The 20,985-nt window shown below is 63.7% G+C and overlaps 9 protein-coding genes across 9 annotated transcripts in view; 5 read left to right on the top strand and 4 right to left on the bottom strand.

Moving 5' to 3' along the window:
- Positions 1–428, bottom strand: part of AMSG_01689 (uncharacterized protein) — a gene marked incomplete at its 5' end in the record, with an annotated part of 2,404 nt that extends 1,976 nt beyond the window's left edge. Inside the window, one exon of the mRNA XM_013906280.1 lies at positions 7–428. Coding sequence (XP_013761734.1) covers positions 7–428 — 422 coding nt within the window. The remainder of the gene's footprint in view (positions 1–6) is intronic.
- A 216-nt stretch (positions 429–644) lies between these two features.
- AMSG_01688 (uncharacterized protein) lies at positions 645–990 on the bottom strand (the record flags this gene model as incomplete). Its single annotated transcript, XM_013906279.1, has 2 exons — positions 645–828; positions 878–990. 2 exons carry the CDS (start codon positions 988–990, stop codon positions 645–647), a joined length of 297 nt encoding a protein of 98 aa, XP_013761733.1.
- A 132-nt stretch (positions 991–1,122) lies between these two features.
- Positions 1,123–2,712, top strand: AMSG_01687 (uncharacterized protein). Its single transcript, XM_013906278.1, has one exon. It carries the CDS (start codon positions 1,155–1,157, stop codon positions 1,947–1,949), a length of 795 nt encoding a protein of 264 aa, XP_013761732.1. The 5' UTR covers positions 1,123–1,154; the 3' UTR covers positions 1,950–2,712.
- A 446-nt stretch (positions 2,713–3,158) lies between these two features.
- Positions 3,159–5,235, top strand: AMSG_01686 (uncharacterized protein). Its single transcript, XM_013906277.1, has one exon. The coding sequence runs from the start codon at positions 3,677–3,679 to the stop codon at positions 5,186–5,188; it is 1,512 nt and encodes a 503-aa protein (XP_013761731.1). The 5' UTR covers positions 3,159–3,676; the 3' UTR covers positions 5,189–5,235.
- On the bottom strand, positions 5,198–6,707 carry AMSG_01685 (uncharacterized protein; the record flags this gene model as incomplete). Its single annotated transcript, XM_013906276.1, has 1 exon — positions 5,198–6,707. One exon carries the CDS (start codon positions 6,705–6,707, stop codon positions 5,205–5,207), a length of 1,503 nt encoding a protein of 500 aa, XP_013761730.1. The 3' UTR covers positions 5,198–5,204.
- A 747-nt stretch (positions 6,708–7,454) lies between these two features.
- On the top strand, positions 7,455–8,953 carry AMSG_11661 (uncharacterized protein; the record flags this gene model as incomplete). Its single annotated transcript, XM_013906317.1, has 3 exons — positions 7,455–7,477; positions 7,638–8,892; positions 8,930–8,953. 3 exons carry the CDS (start codon positions 7,455–7,457, stop codon positions 8,951–8,953), a joined length of 1,302 nt encoding a protein of 433 aa, XP_013761771.1.
- Positions 8,954–9,330: 377 nt separating this feature from the next.
- AMSG_11660 (uncharacterized protein) lies at positions 9,331–11,446 on the top strand (the record flags this gene model as incomplete). Its single annotated transcript, XM_013906316.1, has 2 exons — positions 9,331–11,226; positions 11,420–11,446. 2 exons carry the CDS (start codon positions 9,331–9,333, stop codon positions 11,444–11,446), a joined length of 1,923 nt encoding a protein of 640 aa, XP_013761770.1.
- Positions 11,447–12,747: 1,301 nt separating this feature from the next.
- On the top strand, positions 12,748–20,425 carry AMSG_01683 (uncharacterized protein; the record flags this gene model as incomplete). Its single annotated transcript, XM_013906275.1, has 2 exons — positions 12,748–14,961; positions 15,009–20,425. 2 exons carry the CDS (start codon positions 12,748–12,750, stop codon positions 20,232–20,234), a joined length of 7,440 nt encoding a protein of 2,479 aa, XP_013761729.1. The 3' UTR covers positions 20,235–20,425.
- On the bottom strand, positions 20,270–20,965 carry AMSG_01682 (uncharacterized protein; the record flags this gene model as incomplete). Its single annotated transcript, XM_013906274.1, has 1 exon — positions 20,270–20,965. The coding sequence occupies one exon, from the start codon at positions 20,963–20,965 to the stop codon at positions 20,270–20,272; it is 696 nt and encodes a 231-aa protein (XP_013761728.1).
- Positions 20,966–20,985: the final 20 nt, after the last annotated feature.

Here is a 20,985-nt window from a genome sequence, read left to right as displayed (position 1 = left end):
TATGACGCGTCCATCCACGACGGCACATCTGCCGACGCCGCGCACTCGGCCACGATCCTCGCCCCGTTCGGCGCGTCGTCACCGGCCGCGCTCGCCATGTCGTCGGTGGCAAGCAGGACTACCGAGTGCTGCGCCGCGCAGAGGCCGAGCCCAGCCACCGCCGCCATCGCGTTGGCGCCAAACCTCTCCGCCGCCCGATCCAGCGCCAGAACAAGACCGTCGACATACATGGCTAGCGGAGCAGAGACGCGGCCGTCATCAAAGGTATGGACTCCGCCGTAGGTCCCATACTGAGGCAGATCGTCGTCGAACCGCACCGACGCCGTCGCCGCCACATGGCCGTCATCCGTGCACGCCGCAACCTTGATCCCAGTCGTCGACACATCAATGCCTAGATACAGATCGTCTCCGACTCTTTCACTAGCCATCACCGCCCCCACCACCGGACACGTCCTGCTAGGTTGGGTCGAGACGAGTCTGTACGTCAGGCTCTGGATCCAGGTTGGGGGCGAAACTCGGCGGAGCGTTCCCGCCCAGATCCGCTGAGATGATCACCACATCAATCCTCTTGCAAGCTTTGTAGTCGACTACATCGGCAATCCCTCTCCTCCCACCGCACTGCTACCACGTTTTGGGTTCTTTCTCTACCGCAGACGCTCACGCACAACGCGAAGGAGCACGTCGAACTGCCTTGAACCGACGCGTGCACGGACGACCGTGTCGACTTCGACACCAAGCTCACGTGCGTGGTTGATGACTCCGGTAGCGAGCACAGCAACGTTGATGGCGTCATTGTCTGCGATAAGCCTGGTGCGAGTGCTGTTGACACTGTTGGCGCTGGTGCGCGAGACGAGGAAGAAGCTGCCACTCCACCGACGGTCCGCCGATGTCAAGCAGGGGGCGAAGGTACTCGGGCTCGATGAAGAGCGGCAGCAGGGCAACGTCGGTGCACCAAGCTGGCTCACCGATGTCGTACACTCTAATGTACATGCGAAGCAGTGCATTAGCGGAGGATGATCTCGGCCGTTTGGCGACGGCGCGGTGCGTGACGTCGCCAACGTGAGGGAGTGCGTCGAGGCGGAGGGAATCGCACAGGAGTATCATGCACTCATCTCGGAGCGCGACAGCTCGAGAGACAGCTCGAAGCAGCGGAAATGGCCGCAAGCATGTCGACGGTGGCGAAAAGGGGCATGAAGACCATGGGTGAGGCGTTTGCTGCCTTTGGCGAGGGTGTGGGTGTGCGCATTGGTGGAGAGGGTGAAGGCGTATGCTGCGAGGCACCTGGGCTCGTCGGCGCAGTGGTGACCCAGATCGACAACGCAGACTTTTTCTCATCGGCAGTTTGGCCTGATCCGAGTCGACCTCTGCCACAACGTGGCTCAGAGTCCGAGTCAGGGTGCGAGCCGGCGCTGATCTGGATCTGGGCGCCGTCGCAAGAGGCCGAGATCGAATGTGGTGTGATCGCTGTTGGGCGGATCGAACTGGTCGAGTACGCCATGCCGTGCATGGCTCTGGATCTTCACAAAGCTGGCGCATTGGCTGGGCTGGAGGCTTGGACATCGGATGATGTGAAGGTGACAAGGCCGAGCATGGCCGAGGTTGGCACGCTCTGCGCAACAGCTTACGACGATCCGGCGTTTGAAGCCGTCCTCGCAGCGATGCCGGCCGAGACCGCGGCGACCGCATTTGGCGTGGTGCGGGAGGGAGCATTTGTGAGCGTGATGGTGACGGTTGCTCACGATGGCGACGTCGGCATCTACTGCATGGCAACTGCGGCAGAATGGCGGCGGCGTGGGCTGGCGAGGGCGATGCTCGCGTCGGTGCTGGTGGAGGCAGCTGGCGCCGGAGCCGAGACGGCGTCGCTGCAGAGCTCGCCCGACGGCGCGGGCCTCTACTCCTCGCTTGGATTTGTAGACGCTGGCGTGGCGCGGTGCTTTGCGCGGGCATAACTTCTGTTTATGCAGCCCAGAGCGATGCTGGCGTCAACCAGGCTGATCGACACGAGGAGCCGGTCGAGCGGCCCGACAAAGTCGAGCTTCGACTTTATCTTACCGGTCGGGGAGGTATCGTGGGTGCTGCGTTGACGGCGTCGAGCTGGCGTGATGTGAGCGCGAGAGTCGTCTACGCCGCGACAAAGTCCGTGGCAACACCCTTGCACCCCTCATGTGTGCTATCTGATATGCTTGCCGACAAGCTTGGGGATGCGACCAGACCCGACGCCAACCCGTCGGCGTTGGCGTGAAAGCGAGGTGTGTGTGTGCGAGGCGTCGTTGATCCGCACTCGAGCGAGCACCCACCTTCTCCAGAGGGCCTTCAATGGACGCCCGACGCGCGATGCCATGTCGTGCTCCCCAAGCCGAGCCTGGATGGCGCGGTCAAGGAGTTGAGGACAAGCTGGAAAGGTCCAGCAAGCGGCCACCGACGCGATGAGTGGTAGTCTAGCGCGAATCAATCTGCTCACATCTGCGCCCCACACCCACTTTACCGGCACCGCCAGCCCATACGACCATGACAGGATCGGCGCCGTTGCGTCGATGAGAACCCAAGCTTGGCTGCGTCCCCTCCCCTCAGAGGGCCTCGAAATGATCGTAGGTCATGCAACGGCGCCGGGCAACTCGGGCACACCCGACTGGGCCCAGCGTTGGCTGCAGCAGCGACTTGAGTGCAGCATTGCAGCGGATCTCTCACGCAAACACCCACACTCGAACGAGCGGCACCTCCATCGAACTTGTACAGCAGCCGTGAGCTGCAGCCCGTGAGCAGCATCAACGACCTGGCCGTCAACCGACCGGCCACCGACCGGCCGCCGACCAGCTGCCGACCAACCGACTAACCGACCAAACGCCGCGCCAACCGGTCACCGCCACCACCCCACCCCAACCCACCCCCTTCCCCTCATCCCCCCTCCCCCCCTGTCATGCCCACTGTCGGGGTGCTCTACCCATGCCCATGGGGCGACTCTGTCTGCCGAGTCGAGGGCCCTTCCTCCCTCGTCCTTCCCGTGCCTCAGGCAGAGACTACCCCTACCCCTTCCCACCCCCACCCCCACCCTCATGCCCACCCATCATCATCGGCAGCAACAACAGCAGCAAAAGCAGCATCATCATCTCGCTCAGATGGGCATCGATCCCGCAAGCATAGCAACAAGCATAGCAGCAAGAGCAGCAGCAGCAAGAGCAACAGCAGCAAGAGCAGCAAGAGCAGCAGCAGCAAGAGCTCACACACAGAGAATCGGACCTTTGAGCTGGATGCCCTGGTGGCGGCTGTGGATGGCATTGCCCCGTCGTCTCGAGGTAGAGCAGAGGAGCTTGCTGCTGCTTCATCTGCTGCGCCTGCTTCACCGACTTCGCTTGCCTCATCGACGCTCTCGGCGCGGCCAGGAGCTACTGCCGATCAGGGGTCTGTAGCAACGGCGGCGACGGCGGGCGATGGCGCTCTAGTGGTCGTCGACTCGGAGTTGGCCCTGGCAGAGGCTGCATTTGCGGCTGCTGTGGCTCCAGCCGTGGCAAGGGCTTCCGTGGAAGGAGCAGATGCCGCAGTGGTGGTGGCTGCTGGCGCGCCGGCGCGGCTCTGGGCGCTGGGGAGAGACGATGTTCTCGGTGGCGGGCCGCTGACGCCGTCCGGCGGCGCGGTGCACTACGCGGCGGCGGCGCTCCTCGAACGCGGTGCTCTTCGCATGGCCATGTACGAGATTGGGAGCGGCGCGCCGCGCGACCTGGTTACGCGCGACCGGCTGCAGTCACAGCGAGCATCGTCGCATTACGCTGATCCGGTGACGGTCCGCGGAGCTCATGACGGGGAGCCGAACAACGCTGAGCACGTCAAGCCGCACCGGGCGGTGCTCGAGTACGACGAGGGACACACAACGCTGGCGGGACTCTCGCGAGTTGCTGTCGCCTCGGTCGACGAGGTCGAGAATGTGCTCACGCTCGGGTACATGAACGTGTCCCTCGATCGCGAGACCTTGTCACCCGAGGCTCACCTGGTAGTTGTACTGAGCCTCGACCGCGGCGGCTCGGCGACCTTTGTTGTGGTTGCTGGAGTGGGCGGGCACGAGTCGCCGACAGCGCGGGCAGCGTTTGCCGAGGCGCGGCATCTTGCCATGTACGCCGGCTCGTTGGCATCGCCCGACGGCAGCGGGCGGACGCCCGGCATCGACTATCGCTCGCATTGGCTGACCAAGGCGCTGATGCCTTCGTGGGCCGCCGGCGCCGTCTCGGCCGTCGTCTGTCTCAATGGCGACCGCCGGCGGACCCCACTCGAGTTTTTTGCCGCGCAGCTGGCGGTCAACGTCGGCGCGGTCGCGCGCGCTTACGCCGTCCTCGACGAACTCGAGCCTTCGTTGCCGCCTACGCCTCAGCTCTCCTCCGCCGACGCCGCCAAGGCCAAGGCCGCACACACCCGGGCGCTGCTTGCTGAGCAGGAGGGCATCATCGCCGCACTGCGGGCGCAAGTCCGGGCACTTCAAGTCGAGAAGCGCGGCCCGCACGCCATGGTGTACGCGACTCACGGCGAGGTGCCAGCGGTGAGCGAGACCGCAACTGGCACGCTCCGCACTGCCCTCCTCCAGGCAAAGCGCGAGAAGATGCAGGTGCTGGTGACCCACCGCGAGCGGGTCGACGAGCTAGCCCGCGAGCTTGACGCGGCGCGATTGGCGGCGTCGGACGGCGAGAACGAGGCCTCGCGTGCGCTCATTGCCGAGCGCGAGCGGCGGTTCAAGGCCGAGCGCACCATTGTGCAGCTTGAGGACGAGCTTCGCGAGCGCGCGACCCAGATCGACTCTCTCACCCACAAGCTCGCGCGGCTGCAGCAACGGACCGACGAGCGTATTGCCTCGCTGCAGGGCACCATCCGAAGCCACAAGGCTGCGGCACTGGAGAAGCTCCGCGCTGCCGAGGCTCGTTACGACGAGCAGCGGGGCCAGGTGGAGGAGCTCGGCACACAGGTTGCCCGCCTCATGAAGGTCGCGTCCAAGGCGCGCGCTCAGCGCGATGAGGACACCCAAGTCGACGACCTTCTCGACCGCCTTGTCCCGCTCATCTCGGAACAGGCAGCGCACCTCGGCTCGCTCGAGGAGCGTGTAGGCGCGCTCGTGGGCTCGGGCAACGCCGAGTCGTATCCGTCGTTTGTTGCCGGCGTTGACGTTGACCTCGACATCACGCCTCCCATCCGCTCGCCAGAACGCTAGCGCTCGCTCCGAGACTTTACTCCTCGACGGCGCCGGCGCCCACCGCCGCATACACTGCTGCAAACAAGACGTCCAGCTGCTCGCTCGCTGCCTGGAGCGACTGAAGCTTAAACTGCGACTTAGAGGCAAGCGTCTCGAGCGCGTCGACCCGAAGCGGACCGGCAAAGCGGGCCTCGTTCGGCGCCTCACACTCGGGACACTGGCCAAGATCGGCCGGCGCGCAGCCCTCACAGACCACGTGCTCGCAGGTCGGGAAGAGAATTGGCTCGTTGAGGCCGCCGAGGCAGACTAGGCAGGTGAGCGACGACTCGGCCGCGCGTTCGGCTGTGAGCAGGTCGGCGAGTGTCGATCGGAGCGCGCCGCGCGCCTTGACCAGCGCAGCCATAACTGGCGCAGGCGCGTACGAGCGTGACGAATGACTGCTCTCGCCTGTGGACTCGTTGTAGACGGGAACCTCGTCGTCAGCGGAGCTCGCTGCCGATGCCATCAGGTCCCGAATGCGAGCGTCGCGCGAGGCGAGTGCCGACTCGGCGGCGTCCTTGTCGGCGAGCGCAGCATCGAGCTCGAGCTTGCGAGCCTGTGCACTCGACCGCATCTCCAGCAGCTCGCTCTTGAGAGCAGCAGCCTCGTCGAGTGCGGCGTCGAGTCGGGCTGCCGCGTCCTCAGCGGACGAGGCGGCGACCGCCTGAGCCTCTGCGGCGGCTAGTGCCGCCTTGAGCGCCACGTTCTCGTTGCGCACAGATTCGAGTGAAGCTTCGGCCACAGTCAGCGACGTTGCCATCGATGCCAGCTCGGCATTGAGCGCTGAGCTCTGCCGCTGCGAGGCCTCAACCAGCGAGGCGAGCTTGCCCTTTTCAAATTGGGCGTCAGCGGCCTCGCGGCGGAGCTTCTTGATCTGCTCGGCAGCTAGTCCCTGCGCCTTGGTAAGATGGGCAACTTTGGCTTGCGCCGCATCCCGCTCTCTAGTGATGGCCGCCAGCGCGCTGCGGGCCTTTGCAGCTTCTGCACTCGCCACGTCGACCTTCTCCTGCGCCGCCGCCGCCGCCAGTGCCGCCGCCGCCACGTCGGGCGCTTGGGACACCAGCGCCGCGTTCTGCGAGCGCAACTCTTCCAGCTCACGCTGCGCTTGCGCGTGCGCAGCTGACACACTCTCAAAGTTTCTCTCGGCCGTCGCCAGCTGATCGCGGACAAGGCCGAGCTCCTCCCGCAGGAGCGGGACCAATCGCGCGGCTGCGCCACTGGCCGAGCCAGCCGAGTCGCTCGCGCCCGCTGCCGCCGCCGCGGCCTCTGCCGCCTCCTCGGGAGCCAAGCCAGCGGTTGCCAGCATTTGCGAGACTTTGAGCTGATCCGATGCCGCCAGCATGGCCGCCACCTGGTCATCACTCTCGGAAGTAGCTCCCATCCCCGCCTTGGCCTCGACCGGCCTGCCTGTGCTGCTCGCCGGAGCCGAGAACGAGGCCCCGGGCGCCCGCGAGAGCGCCACCAGATTCTTGAGCCCGCGCGGAGTGTGGCTCGACATGGAGAGGGGTTGTGCTGTGTGGGTGTGAGTGTGAGTCTGCGGTGTGGGTGAGTGCTGTGGTGCGGGGAGCTTGGTGGTGTCGGAGTTGGGTGCGCGCTCGCGCCAAGTGACGCACTCGACAGTGATGGGCTAGGGTTGTCCGGTGACAAGCATGCTACTATTTTTCGGAGACTGCATGTCACTACTCCCCATAGTACTGTTGCCGCGACTGCTACGAGCCGCTAACACTCGCGGCCGGCGGAGCAAAGCAAAGCAGCTAGCACCTTACTTTGCTAAGAGCTCCAATGGCATCGGCACAGTGGGCTCCGACGGAGCGGGAACCCATCCGCCCATCCTTTTGATGACGATGCGCGACGACGACGACGACGACGGGCGCCCACTGGCTGCCCAATTCTTACCTTGATCTCGTTTGTACGCGAGCTATCGAGCCATCGAACGGCGCTCCTGTACACGCGGATCACCGTGCCAATTGGCACGATGTGCTGGCAAAGATGGTCAGCACAGCAAACGCGAGGAAATCTCAAGCCGTCGAGCCAGCGGAGCGACCACTCAGCCGGCAACCGAGAGTGTGCAGGAAATTGGCATTGTTCTCGAACCTGTGCGTTTGTCAGGGATGACCACTCCGCCAATCTGGTCAAAACATCGTTGCAACTTGTTGTCTTCTCTTCGTTAACACCCACCGCTTCACCCGCACTTGGCACCCGTACTAGGCACCCGAACCAAGCCTGCCACACCACCCACACCGCAATGGACGGCTGCGAAGGACGCGTGTTGTGTGTTGTTGCCTTGTCCTTCCTCCTCGTTTGTGGTGTCTTTGGTGCAACCCTCCCCGTTTCCCGGCAACGTTGCTGACATCGCGTCGACGGTTGCGTCTGCGGCCAACAACGATGTTGTGGAGATCCCTGCAGGAACATGGACAGGATGCGCGAGCGCGGTGACGGGGCTCGGAGCAGGCGTCTCCATCACAATTCGAGGTGCAGGCGTCGGTGTGACTATCATCGATTGCCAGTCGTCGAATCAGCGGGCGTTTCTGTTTGATACCAAGGCCGACGGCTTTTTCCTCGAAGACTTTTCCATCGTTAATGGAGGTGGCCCCAATACGGCGTACAACAAAGGCGGATGCATGCGACTGATGGACGCCTCAACAGTGACCTTTACCAGGATCCACGTGAATGGCTGCATGGTCGATGATGGAGCCGTGACAAAAGCTGGATGCGTCGAGGTCGGCCAGTCGTCGTCGCTCACCATTGTCGACTCGACGCTGGAGAACTGCGAGGCGACAGGCCCGGGCGGATGCGTGCAGGTCCCATCGGGCTCAAGTCTCATACTCGATGGCGCCATCCTCCGGAGCTGTACCGCAGGCACTGTCGGCGGTGCCATTGCGGTGCAAAATTCCAACCTGTTCCAAGTCATTGGCGCAGGCGCCTCGATCTCGTCCTCGACTGCGGAGCTTGAGGGCGGCGGGGTGTATCTGGACCAGACCGCCGCTATCGACGTAGTTGCCGGCGCTGTTTTCGATGTGTACAATAACGAGGCTGGTACTAGTGGCGGTGGCATCGCCGTGATGCAAGTCGGCGGCGATGCGCCGTCCGGGAGCATCCGCGGGGCCACTATCCGCGACAACTCAGCGGCCGTTTGTGGCGGCGGCATGTGGTGGGGCGAGGGCGTCGACGTAGTGCTCACCGACTCGCTCGTCGCCGGCAACGTCGCGGATTTTGGCGGTGCCGTGTGCTTTGCGGGTGCTGGATCGACTGGCTCGCTCATCTCGAACACGGTGCTGAGCGGGAACTCGGCGACAGACGGTGGCGGCTTGTATGTGACGGGGTCGACGAGCGCGACGCTCCACAATCTCACCATCACCGACAACACCGCCGATTTCGGGGCAGGAGCATACTTTGGCACTGGTGCCGTACCCACGCTGTCAGGCTCGCTCATCACGCAGAACCACGCGCTCGTCCGCGGAGCACTGTACACCACTAACGACGTCGGTTCTACCATCGACACCGTCGGCACGGTCTCGTGCACCAACTACGGCGGTGATGCGGAAAATGCTGACACCTCGTGTTCCGGAGTGTCGCGGTTCGTCAATCCGCCACCGGGAGACTGTGCGTCGAACACGTTCTGCAAGCGGTCAACCGATCCTTGCACCTTAGCTGGCCCGCCGGCCACCTGCACCTCGGCCTGTGTCACCGGATGGACTGGTTCCCGGTGCGCGACGAAAGCCGACTGCCTTGTGGATCCCGTGAACGGGCCATGCACGACATGTGCACCCACGCATGAGCTGGACACGACCGAAGGCTCGCCGTCGTACGGCGCATGCGTTCCGCCGCCACCACCATCGCCGCCGCCACCCCCGCCGCCGTCGCCGCCACCTCCGCCGCCATCGGCGCCATCGCCGCCACCTCCGCCGCCATCGGCGCCATCGCCGCCACCTCCGCCGGCATCGCCACCACCCCCGTCGCCACCACCTCCGCCACCATCGCCACCATCGCCGCCACCTCCCTCCCCTCTTCCACCACCACCACCGCCATCCTCACCGCCTCCCAAGTCGGGACCAAAGATCCCGGACCCCATTGTCTGGGCGCTCAAGCCATCTGTCTCGCCGTACGCCGGTGGCATCGCAATGGTGCTCTCGCGGACGCGCGCGCTGGCGTCGGACACCCCGTTTCGGCCCGACGGCTTGTATGTGGTCGAAGTTGAGATCTTTAGTGATCCCAGAGACGCTGCACCCGTCACCATTAGCAGGATCAATGCTGACTTTAAGACGGAGACGTCGCTGTCCTTTGTCTCGCCGTCGTCAAACAAGACCGGCTACCACAAGATGGCGTTCCGCGAACTGGGAGCAGCCGGCGCTGCGCCGGTTCCGCTGGCCTCGCTGCTGACGTACGTTGAGCATCAGTGCTACGACGAAGGGTTTGTGTGGTATGGGCGACAGTGCCAGCCGTGCTCCAACTTTAAGGGCGCGTACTGTCCTGGCGGCGCACGGTTCTGGCCGCGGGCGGGCTACTGGTCGCCATCCGAGACTGTGCCACCGACCATGTGCCGGCTCCCTGCGGCATGCCCTGGCGCGATGGGTGAGGATGACAAGTATCCACCGCGGATGGATGATGATGGCGTGCGGATGACGATGCAGTGCGCCAAGGGCTATGCCGACGAGTTCTGCTCGACGTGCGAGGATGAGTACTACCAAGAGTACGGCGTGTGCCGGGCATGTGGCTCGGATGCGTCGGTGAAGGCCGAAGTGGCGCTCATGCTGATCGTGGCAAGCGTGTACTTTATCGTTGTCCTCGGCTCGCTGTTCCTCTTCTCGGCACAGACACTGGTCTCTGTGGTCTCTGTTCTAGTTGCGGCACAGCAGATGGTCATTGTGTGCAAGGTCGGCCTGCAGCAGCTCTCAGGCTCGATGACGTCGCCGATTTTCCCCACCATTGTGCGGGTACTGTCTATCATCAACTTTGAGATTGAGGTGGTCAAGCCCGGCTGCTCTGTTGGCGCCCTCTCGTTTGTCTCACTCTATACGGGCACTGTGGTTATTGTCGTTCTTGCTGGCTTTATGTTCATTGCCGTTGTCTGGGTCCGGACGCACTCGTGTCTGGCGCGCAGCGCGCATCGGGCTACGTCTGTGCTTAACCTTCCGACGCTGCGCAACGAGCTGTCATCGTCGTCGTCGTCGTCATCGTCGATGGTGCTCGACGGCAACAGCTCCATCTACGGTTCGTCGATTCCTCACCACGAGGCGTTTGCGCGGTCAAACGCGCGGCTGGTGGCCTCACTCCGCTCCGGCACCGCAACCTCGCTCAACACGACGCAGCTGTTGCAAGAGCGGCTGGAGGATTCGCGGACTGTTGGAAGAACTCCCTTGAGTCGTAAGGACATTATGCGCTCGCGCTCTAAGCACGCCATCATGATCCTGTTTGCGCTCTCTTACCTGCAGCTCTCGCTGCGGACGCTCGAGGCGCTCAACTGCATCAAGGTTGGCGACGGAAGCCTGCGGTTGGTCGCGGAGATGCGGGTGACGTGCTACGAGGGCGAGCACCTGCGGGCTGCGGTGCTGGCTTGGATAATTCTTGTGGGCGTGTGCGTGGCGTTCCCGGTGTGGATGTGCATGACAGGTATTCAGATGTACCGTGCGCTGCGAGCGCTCAACATGGTGGTCATCGATGTGGCGATGGAGGCGTACGGCTTTCTGCTCCACGGCCTAAAGCCGCCGTTCTTTTGGTTCCGCGCCCTCCAGTTTGTCTCGACATTTGCTTTTGTGGCCGAGACGGTTTTTCTCGGGGAGTCTGGGCCGCGCATCTTTGCCACGATTGTCAACTTTACAGTCACTATGCTTGTAGTTGCCATTCTCGACCCGTTCATCCATGAGCTCCACACGTTGCTTTCGATTGGTTCGGGGCTGGCGTCGTCCGGCCAGCTCATGTACTACCTGTACCAAGAGGATGAGACGCTCTTTGGCATTTCTGTTGGCTTTCAGATTGTCACGATTGCTGTCGCTGTCGCTGCGATTGTCTTTCATGTTGTCCGCAAGCAGCGGCGAGGCCGCACGAGCAAGGTGGCCCCGGCTGTGTTGTCAAGCTCGTCATCGAGTTCGTGTTCGAACGCGACAGCAAGCTCGTCGCCGAGATCGACAGCAGAAGCACGCAACGTTTTGGATTCCATCGAAGGGGGGCCTGCAAGCATCAAGGAGCTACCGGTGGCGCGGCCAAAGGCAGTCATGCTCGACGACGAGCCCGAGCTGAGCGCAGCGAGCACAACCCCACCACGTGATGCGGGCTCCGGAGCTTCGCTGGCGACGTTGCACGAGGCAAAGGAGCCTGGTGTGTCTGGCATGGACGAATCGTCGCCGCCGAGGGCAGCTCTCGTTTGCTCGGAGCAACATGGTTTGTTGCGCCTGGAGGTGTCTCGGTCGCTGGTGGATCTGCGCGAATTTGGGCCTTCACCCGATCTTCGCCACAAGCTTCTCAGTCCGAGCCACAAGGCATTGCAGTCACATCGATCAGCACAAGACCTGCATACTGTCCAGTGCCTCACCCACACTCCCATCAAGCCGGCGTCGGCCGCTCCTGACACGAGTCGGTCGCATTCGTCGCGGTCCCACTCGCGGTCAGGACGGCGCAACTCGAGCACGATCGAGTACCGCGGGGTGACCAACGCGACGTCGCCAGTGGCTGGAGGCCGGCGGCTGTCAAAGCAGTGGGAGACACTGGCTGATGACGTCAATGACTCTGGTGCGGAAAAATGGCGGTGGCGGTCGCACCAGGAAGGCGATCACTGGAACGGACTGGCCCATCACGCGCATAGCAAAGGGCGCAAGCCGCGCCGCCGCCACCGCGATGTGTCGACAGGCCATGAGGCTGGTGCTTGCATGCAGGCGAAAGTCAAGATCTCAGATCCGGCACTCATCACCGGCGGCGTCACAGGCACAGCCGGCATGCCGATGCCGAAGTTGGAGTTTCTGCGCCTAGCGGTACGCACCATCCACATCAAGAGGAAAGCGCACACCATCAACGTCGGAAGGGAAGCGGGCACCGTCCGCATCGAGAGGACAATGGCTCTCATCGCCACGGCCACCATCACCGCCACGGCCACGGCCACCACCACCATCCCAACTCGACGCGGTCCAGGACCATGGACGCGCTTCCTATTTGTCGCGAGTCGAGAAGGGTGTCTGACAGTGCGACGATGGCAGTGACCAGGGCACAAGGAGATCTGCCTAATATCTCGAGCGCTGACTTTGAATGAAGTCACCACCCAGGACCCAGCACAGGAAAGCTATCCCTGGATATTGCATCTGCGAGCCGGAATCAAGTGAGCGATGTCGTTGCCTGTCACGCCACCATTGATCCTCCTCTTCCTCCCCCCCCCCCCCCCCCCCCCCCCCCCCCCCCCCCCCCCCCTCCGCCCTCCTCCGCCCTCCTCCTGCGCTCAAAAGACTTCACGTCACCCCAGTACAGCAAGCATGTCGGCCATAGACACCGCATGCCCAAGCGAGGCAGAAGAAACTTCTGCTGTGGCTGGTGATGACGGTAGTGGCGGCAACATGGCCATGGCGGACGGGACTGGTGGTGGTGGAGGTGGAGCTGGTGCGTGCGCAAGCCAGCTCCAGGTTGGCGGCCACGGGCATGCGGGTGGTGTGGATGACATTGGAGTAGAAGCCGAAGCGGATGGCGGGAAGCTTGATGTCACCATTGCCGACGTGGTGGCTGGAGATGCCGAAGAGGTTGCGGTTAAGGTCGGCAACTTGGTGGAGGTGGAGCCCGCGTCCGAGGCTGGCGGCACCGAGTCCGCGTCCGAGGCGGGCGATGCAGCTCATCATACCGAACTCGCGTCCGAGGCTGGCAACCCCGAACCCGCGCCCGAGGCGGGCGATGCAGCTCATCATACCGAACTCGCGCCCGAGGCTGGCAACCCCGAACCCGCGCCCGAAGCTGGCGATGCAGCTCATCATACCGAACTCGCGCCCAAGGCTGGCAACCCCGAACCCGCGCCCGAGGCGGGCGATGCAGCTCATCATACCGAACTCGCGTCCGAGGCTGGCAACCTCGAACCCGCGCCCGAGGCGGGCGATGCAGCTCATCATACCGAACTCGCGCCCGAGGCTGGCAACCCCGAACCCGCGCCCGAGGCGGGCGATGCAGCTCATCATACCGAACTCGCGCCCGAGGCTGGCAACCCCGAACCCGCGCCCGAAGCTGGCTATGCAGCTCATCATACCGAACTCGCGCGCGAGGCTGGCAACCCCGAACCCGCGCCCGAAGCTGGCGATGCAGCTCATCATACCGAACTCGCGCCCGAGGCTGGCAACCCCGAACCCGCGCCCGAGGCGGGCGACGCAGCTCATCATACCGAACTCGCGCCCGTGGCTGGCAACCCCGAACCCGCGCCCGAAGCTGGCGATGCAGCTCATCATACCGAACTCGCACCCGAGGCTGGCAACCCCGAACCCGCGCCCGAGGCGGGCGACGCAACTCATACAACAACCAGCGCGACTCCGCTAGTCACCCGCGAGACACCTCTCGACGCCGCAACCCTCCTTCCGCTCGTCGACATCATCCACGCGGCGACTTCGGCGGCGTCCACCCCGGGCGACATTCCATGGGCCGAGGCCCGCGGCCTCCGCATCCTCTGCGCCCGCCTCTCCCTGGTGGATAGACTCGACCAGGATGCCATCATCCCACCGCTTGCGGACCTCGCCCTCCGCCTTGCTCACCTACATATGGCCATCCACTCGCCAAGCGAGGCTGACGTTGCGGAAGCGTCGGACCATTGCACCATGGTCATCCGCGAGCTTGTGGCTGCCTCGCACTCGGAAGCTCTTGCGGCATCCCCTGCTCGTACCGCCGCCGCATTCGATCTTGTCGATGGTCTCTGCGGCCTCATTGACTCCTTTCTTCTCCCGCGCGCCCTCGACACCGAGCTTTGGCTCCCCCCTGCGCTCAACTACACCACCGCCGCATTTGAGCTCGCCGACAAGGCCGGGCTTGCTGACGCGCAGGTCACGCTTCTCACTGCTCTTGCCGCCCTCTATTCGCACCAGGCCACCTCGCTTCCACCGTCGCGGGCATACGCAAACGGACACAAGATCGCGACTCTCTACGCCTACTCGGCCATCCAAGTCGCCGACGATGCCGGACTGACCGGCGACAACGTACATGCTGCTGCACTTGCTCCACTCGCCACCACCGCCGCCTTTATGCGTGCCGTTGCCGCTCATCCGCTCTCGCCGGCCGGTGCCGCCCTGCTCGACGCCTACGTCAGCCCACTGCCTGCGGCTGACCTTGCGTCTCTCCCGTGGTTTGTCAACCGGGGTACCCTCCACTTTATGCGCTACTTTGTGGCCCTCCTCTACCAGCGCTTCTTTGAGCCGCGCGTCGACGCCGCCCGCCTTGCGCCGCGCTCGCTCGAGGCCGTCTCGCCGGTCTTCACCCGCAAGCTGACGGCCCTGCTTGTGACTGAAGGCCTTGTCCCGGCATCGGCAGCACATGGCTCAAGCCGTCAAGCCGCCGAGGACGCGGATGTAACTCCTGCGCCGCCGTCCTCGGTCGACTGGATCTTCTCGCTCCTCGCAGCACATCAGGACCAGTTTGTCCATGTGCTCCAGCGCGATGAGGGTATTCATGTTCTTATGCGTCTCATGGGTGGCATGACCTGCGCACTGCTCGAGACGCTCATCGAGGACGCCATGTCTATCACCGGCCCCCGCCCTGCGCATGGTCTGTCGTTGGCCTCGGCTCGCTCGCTCGCGAGGAAATGTGTCCCTTTTCCGACCTTGATGCCATCCTGCTTGTCGCCTCGGACGAGCCGCACATCCTCAGCTACTTTCAGGCCACCATGGAGCTCCTCGAGCTACAAACCATCGGCCTCGGCGAGACACCCTTCCTCTGCTTTGACCGCGGTCAGCGCTCGGTGCTCAAGGACGGCTTCCGCCTTGACGTCGCCGCACTCTCGCCGGTCAACACCATCACTACGCCCGGCGAGCTTGCCCGTCGTCAAGTCGAGGTCGCCTGTGACCTGCTCGGCGGCGCCGACGTCGACCCCATCGGCCACGGCATTCGCTCCGGGTGCCACGTGGCTGGCGAGCCCGAGCTGTTCAGCGACTACTGCGCCGCACTCGCAGATGTCTTTGCCTCCAAGCTCGATGACGTTCTCCCTACCTCGAACAACCTCATCCTCCAATGGGCCCTTCACAATCGTCGCAAGGACGAGGCCTCTGGCATGCTCATCGATAATCCGGCCATCGCTGCCGCACAGGATCTGCTTGATCAGCGTCGCCGCGACGAGGCCGACAACTACTACCACTACGACGACGATGGCACGACCAAGCGGGCCAAGCGAGTTCGCCGAGCGCTCAACGCGCCCGTCAAGATTGTCACCCGCTTTGCTCGCTCCCGTGGAGACGGCGCGGCAGGCGACGCCGCGCCCATGTCGGCCGAAGAATTGGCCGCGTGCATTCGCGACGGCCGCCAGGTGCAGCTTTCGTCCGAGCAAGCTATCCTTCCCTACGTTGCCCTCCGCCAGTTCTACGCCATCGAGACGCTCAAACGGAACAACACGGCACATGGCGTGTTTTCTCCTGGCGAAGTGCCACTCGCCGGCGAACTGTTTGTCAAGGACAACCTCTGTCGGTTCATTGCTCTCGCCCTCGACGGCCTCGCCCTCTACGTTGGCATCGCCTGCGCCTCGACTCAGGGCCGCATCGCCGCCCTCCGCGACGCTGGCGTCGTCCACCGCGACATGGCCCGTGCTTGGGCCAAGTTCCACACCTTTGCCTGTACCATCCGCTACAAGGCCCATTTCATGCACGGCTGTGAGGAGGAGTCGGTTTGGTACGCCGACGCGACGCCGCCGGCTACACTCTCTCAACTGGTTCAGCTCACGCGAGATGACTCGACGTACCTCCGCAACGCCGTCACCCTTGTCCTCCACCCGCTCTCAGCCATGCTCTCCGACTTTACCACCTCGTGGGGCGAGTCCGCCCCCTTCGCCGCCATGAAGCACATGGTCGAGGCGCGCTGGGCGTGGAAAATGGACGCCATCGCCGAAGTAGTGAGCGATGGCGAGCTTGTCGGCGATGCCCGACTCAGCGCCTACGCCGCCGCTGGCCCGCAGGCCTTTATCGGCGTCCGCGACGGCCGCGTCCGCCGCCTCCGCGACGAGTTTGCCGAGGAGCTGTTTACGGCCACAGGCGTGACACAGACTTCCTCCCACGGCCGCCGCAACGTTGTCCAAGTCGGCGGCTTCCACTTTAAGCAAAACCCGGAGCTCCCCGGTGCCGAGCTCGCCGTCCACCTTCTCGCTCACCTGGTGTTTGGCGACGGCACACCGCCGACCGACCTCATCCGCGTGAGGCACATCAACGACGACGCTGACTATGTCTTTCAGGTCTCAGAGACCGTGCCTGGTCCCATTCTCAAGGACGTGCTCGCATCTGCGCTTGAAGTGCCCGGCCTCGACCACGCGTACTTTTCGCAGCAAGTCCTCCTCGCCCTCATCACCAATCCCGAGGACGGCAAGCTTGACAACTACGTGGTCGAGGATGTGGTCGAGCCCGGTGCGCCCAACGGCCTAGTCCGCCGCCCAGTGCCCATCGACAACGATCATGCTTTTGTGGCGCCGCTCATTGCGCATCGGCTCTCGGCCGCACAGGCCCGGGTCAAGACGGTTCTTTTCTGCATGGCCGACATGAACTTGCCCATCGACCCAGTCGTTGCCGCCAACTTTACCCGCGTCGATGCCGAGAGCGTGCTCGGCCACTGGCTCGCCGAGCTCGATGCCTACCACCGGCGAATGGAGACCATTGCGCCACCGGCGATAATCGATGCACTCGCCACCCGCCGCAACTTTCCCACAACGCTGGAGATTCGCTTCAAGCCGGGCCTCGTCTTTGTCATCTTTAACAAGATTCTCACTCTGCAGTCGGCTATCACGTCGATGAGTGAAGGCGAGCCGCTGACCTTGCGGGACCTGCTCCAGGCCGGCGAGCCGACTCTGGCGCCGCTCTACGCCACCGTCCTCGACAACGAGAGCCTCCCGTCGGCTGCCGCACGCTTTGCCGTCATTTCCTCTGGCCAGTACAAGAGCTCACGCGGCGGTGGCCTCGTCACCGTCACGCCGAGCATCCAGATCCAGCGCAACCAGCAGGCATACGTCGCCACCTCGCTGGCCGAGGAGAAGCGGCTCCGTCGCCTGCACGCGCCACCCAAGGCCGGACTGTCGTGGAGGCGCAAGTCGGCGCGGGACCTGGCTCGCGAGGCCGGCCTCGTCACTCCCATCGAACTCACCGGCGAGCTGAGCAAGCTCGTCAAGGCGCAGGCTGCCAACGCGCTCCGCGACCTCATGCGCGGCGACCTCGCTGCCTTTATCAACCTCCGTCTCTCGCAGTTCAAGGAGGACGTCGTGTCCCGTGTCGACTTTGCCTCGCTGGATCCTCTCCGCCAGGGCCACCTCTTTGACGCCATGAGCGGAACTTACTTTCGGAAGCTCACCATCCAGGGTTCGTCACTCCTCACCGACACCATGCTGTCGGCGATTCTCAAGCACTGCCGCAATCTGACCAAGCTCGATGTCTCGGGATGCGAGAAGCTGGTCACTCTCGGTGACCTGGCCAAGTATGCAAGCAACCTCCGGGTTCTGGTCGCTTCCGGCACCAGAGTCACCGACGCCGTGCTCGATCAAGTCGAGCGAGCCGCGCCCGACCTTGCCGTCTGCACACTAAGCAACGCAAAATGGGCCCCGCTCCGCACCTTTGTGGCGCACGATCCGCGGCTCATCTTTGCACGAACCCCGCGTACCTTTCAGCATGGTCTCCGGATGCTGTTTGCCTTCAACTCGCGCCACCGCCCGATCACGCACCTCGATCTTCGCGGCTGTGGGCTTGTCGACAGCCAAGCGCTGCTGCTCGTCAACGCAATGAGCGCCACGAAATCTATCCGCACACTCAACGTTGCACACAACGCGATCACCGGAGACGTTGCTTGGGACCTTGTTTTCCTCATTCTCGGATCGGACACTCCTGGCAGCGCAGGACCGGTGAGCGACGGCGGATCGAACGCTTTTGGCAGTGCAGAATCAGAGAGCATCCGCGGAAATGCTGTCGTGCCCATTCTCGGATCGGACACACCTGGCTGTGCAGAACCAGTGAACGATGGCGGTGACGCCGGCGTCACGGCCAGCAGCGGCTCGCCCCACGGCAGTGTGAGCGAGTGCGTGGCGGGCGAGAGTTGCTCGGGCAAAGAGTCAGACATTGACAACCAGGCATCCGATGGCCATAGCGACCCCATCCCGCCGGTGCTTGTCCCGGCCGACCCTGCTGTTGAGCTTGTGGCTGTCGACATTTCGTACAACCCACTCACCCAAGAGACGTACGACCGCATCCAGACTGTGGTTTCTCGCTTGGCGGAACTTCCGACAGTCCTAGCAGATACGCTGTATCGGCAGCGGGCAGACGATGCAGACGAGCTGGGTCCGGCCCCCGAACCGATCGGGCGTGTGGAGCACTCGATGCGGCAGCTGGTCGAGGAGGCCAACTCGTGGTGGATGAGCAAGCGGATTGTGTTCGAGCCTCGTGCCCAAGTACGTTCGAAGAAGCCGCGGCGGGCCAAGATCGGCGGCGGACCTGGTGGCGGGCTGCTCGGCGGCGGAGAGACACGGGCGCGAGCGGTATCTGTTCGCCACGACGCCGGCGTCGAGTCTGAGACCGGCTCTGAGATCTCCGTTGCCGGCGATGTGGTGCGCGAAACGACGGCTGTGCCGCTCTTCAAGCTCCCTGTCACCTATGGCTCGCGAGCAGAGTCGTTCCAGGTCGGCGAGAGTCTCGAGGTGACGGCGATGGCTCAACTAGAGTGTCGCGACGTCGTAGCGGTGGCGGTCCGGCTCCCACCGTGCCGATGCGCACTGTGCGTAGAGCAGTACGGCCACAAGGCGCGCAAGTTTGCCGGCGAGCACGACGGTGGCGTGGTTGTTGTCTTTGACACGAGCACCATGCCTTGGACGGTACTCATCACACTCTCGGGTCCCGGGTACGTGGTTACGGCGCTGATGTGGAAGATGCCGCAGCGGCAGCTTGTCGCTGGCGAGGGCTCACAGCAGTCGCGGGACTCTGCAGGTAACCTTTTTGTGTGGCATCTTCGCGACGTGATCCACGACCCGCGGACGCGCCGGGTGGTAACGAGCCTCGACGAGGCCGAGGCCTCGCCGTTTGGGCGGTCTTCAGTCGTCTTGCCTACCATTTATCGGCCGGTAGTGCTTGTCGACACGCGCAGCTCCGAGCCTGCGGCGCGAAGCGAGGTCATCCGCGGGGAGTCGATGAGGCGGCTGGTGGACATAGCGCGCCCGGGCCTTGTCTCGTATCCGGTCCTGAGTCTGGCACAACTCGACGAGAAGCAGATTGCGGTCGGCCGCTATGGGCACAACATCGAGATGTGGCACTGGAATGAGCTACCGGGTGATGGCGGCGATTCGGGGCGCAGCAAGTTGCACCTCGGCGACGAGCTGGATGGCCACACTGACGCGGTGCGGCAGGTGGCACCCACGGCTTGCGGCGACCTGGTCTCGGCCTCATATGACGGAACGGTGCGTTTGTGGTCGCGTGGACTGCCGCTCGACACTATCTCACCGGGCATCGGTGACCTGTATGCCATGGTTGTGCTTGCCGATGGTCGGCTTGTTGTCGGCGGGCACTCGGGCCAGCTAGCGGTTGTCTCGCTCAAGCAGCCCTACGACAAGGGGCTCGAGTCGTCTGTGACGCGGCTCGCCGTTGCGCACACTGGCACCGTCGTTCACCTGCAACAGCTGCACGACGGACGGGTGCTCTCGAGCGCATCCGGCAAGCCGCCAGCCGACTCTCTTGCTCACCTTGCCAACACGGTGTGCATCTTTGATGTCGACGTAGCAGCCACCGGCGGCTCTGCCGACCTCACGTTCTCGACCCGGGAGGCCATTGTTGGCGTTATCGAGACAGGTGACGGCTCGCTGCAGCTGGTCGACCGCGGCGGCCTTGTGTCGCGGGTTGATCTCGAGCACACGTAGGTTGCGTTTACCGAGTTCACCCGTTTGGGCGCTGTCTACGACTTTCTGCGAGTGACATGGTCGTACAGCACACACTGGACGTACTGCGTGTTCTCCAATGGCTTGCGGAACGACGAGTGGCCCGGATGCTCCTCGGGGCTGACGTTGATGATCTTGCGATCGCGCTTGTTCTTAAACTGCAGGCCTTTCTCGTTGTCAGCAATGACCTGGAAGTTTGTGGTGGCGTTGGAGGTGCACGTCTGTGTCTCCCAGTTGTAGAACGAGAGGTCCGAGGGCCGCGGGAGCAAGACGCGGTGGAGAGCAAAGTACTCCTCAAAGTTGTCGGTCTTGAGTCGATGGGCGTAGTCGATGTAGCCGGAGATCTCCTGGCCCTTGCGGTTGACGTGGCGGATGAAGATGATGGTAGCCAGTTTGCCCGAGAGCACCAGCTCCTCCCGCTGTGCGAGTTCGACCAGCAGCGGATAGTCACGGAACTCGCCCTCTAGCCCAGCATGGGCCAGTGACTTTGGAGCGTTACGGATCTTGGCCGTTCGTTGCGTCTCATCCGACTTGAGCCTCTTGAACTCTGCCCGCGAGAGCAAGTCTCCGGGGCCCTTGACGTCGAGTTCCACCAGCTGCCTAGCCAGCGATTCATCTCCAAGATAGTACAGATCAACAGGGAGCACAAACGAGTCAAGATAGTCCTCGTACTCGGCGAATTGGTCGAGTGAGTCGGCTGTGCCTGCCGCCATGCTATCCGTATGAGGTGGGG

The sequence above is a fragment of the Thecamonas trahens genome, assembly GCF_000142905.1.
Source record: "Thecamonas trahens ATCC 50062 unplaced genomic scaffold supercont1.6, whole genome shotgun sequence".
Classification (NCBI taxonomy): Eukaryota; order Apusomonadida; family Apusomonadidae; genus Thecamonas; species Thecamonas trahens.
This window is presented reverse-complemented; position numbering and strand designations above follow the sequence as displayed.

Excerpts from the sequence above, each read along its gene's own strand:
- AMSG_01687 (XM_013906278.1), top strand. The coding sequence starts at position 1,155 with ATGGCCGCAAGCATGTCGACGGTGGCGAAAAGGGGCATGAAGACCATG.
- AMSG_01686 (XM_013906277.1), top strand. The coding sequence starts at position 3,677 with ATGGCCATGTACGAGATTGGGAGCGGCGCGCCGCGCGACCTGGTTACG.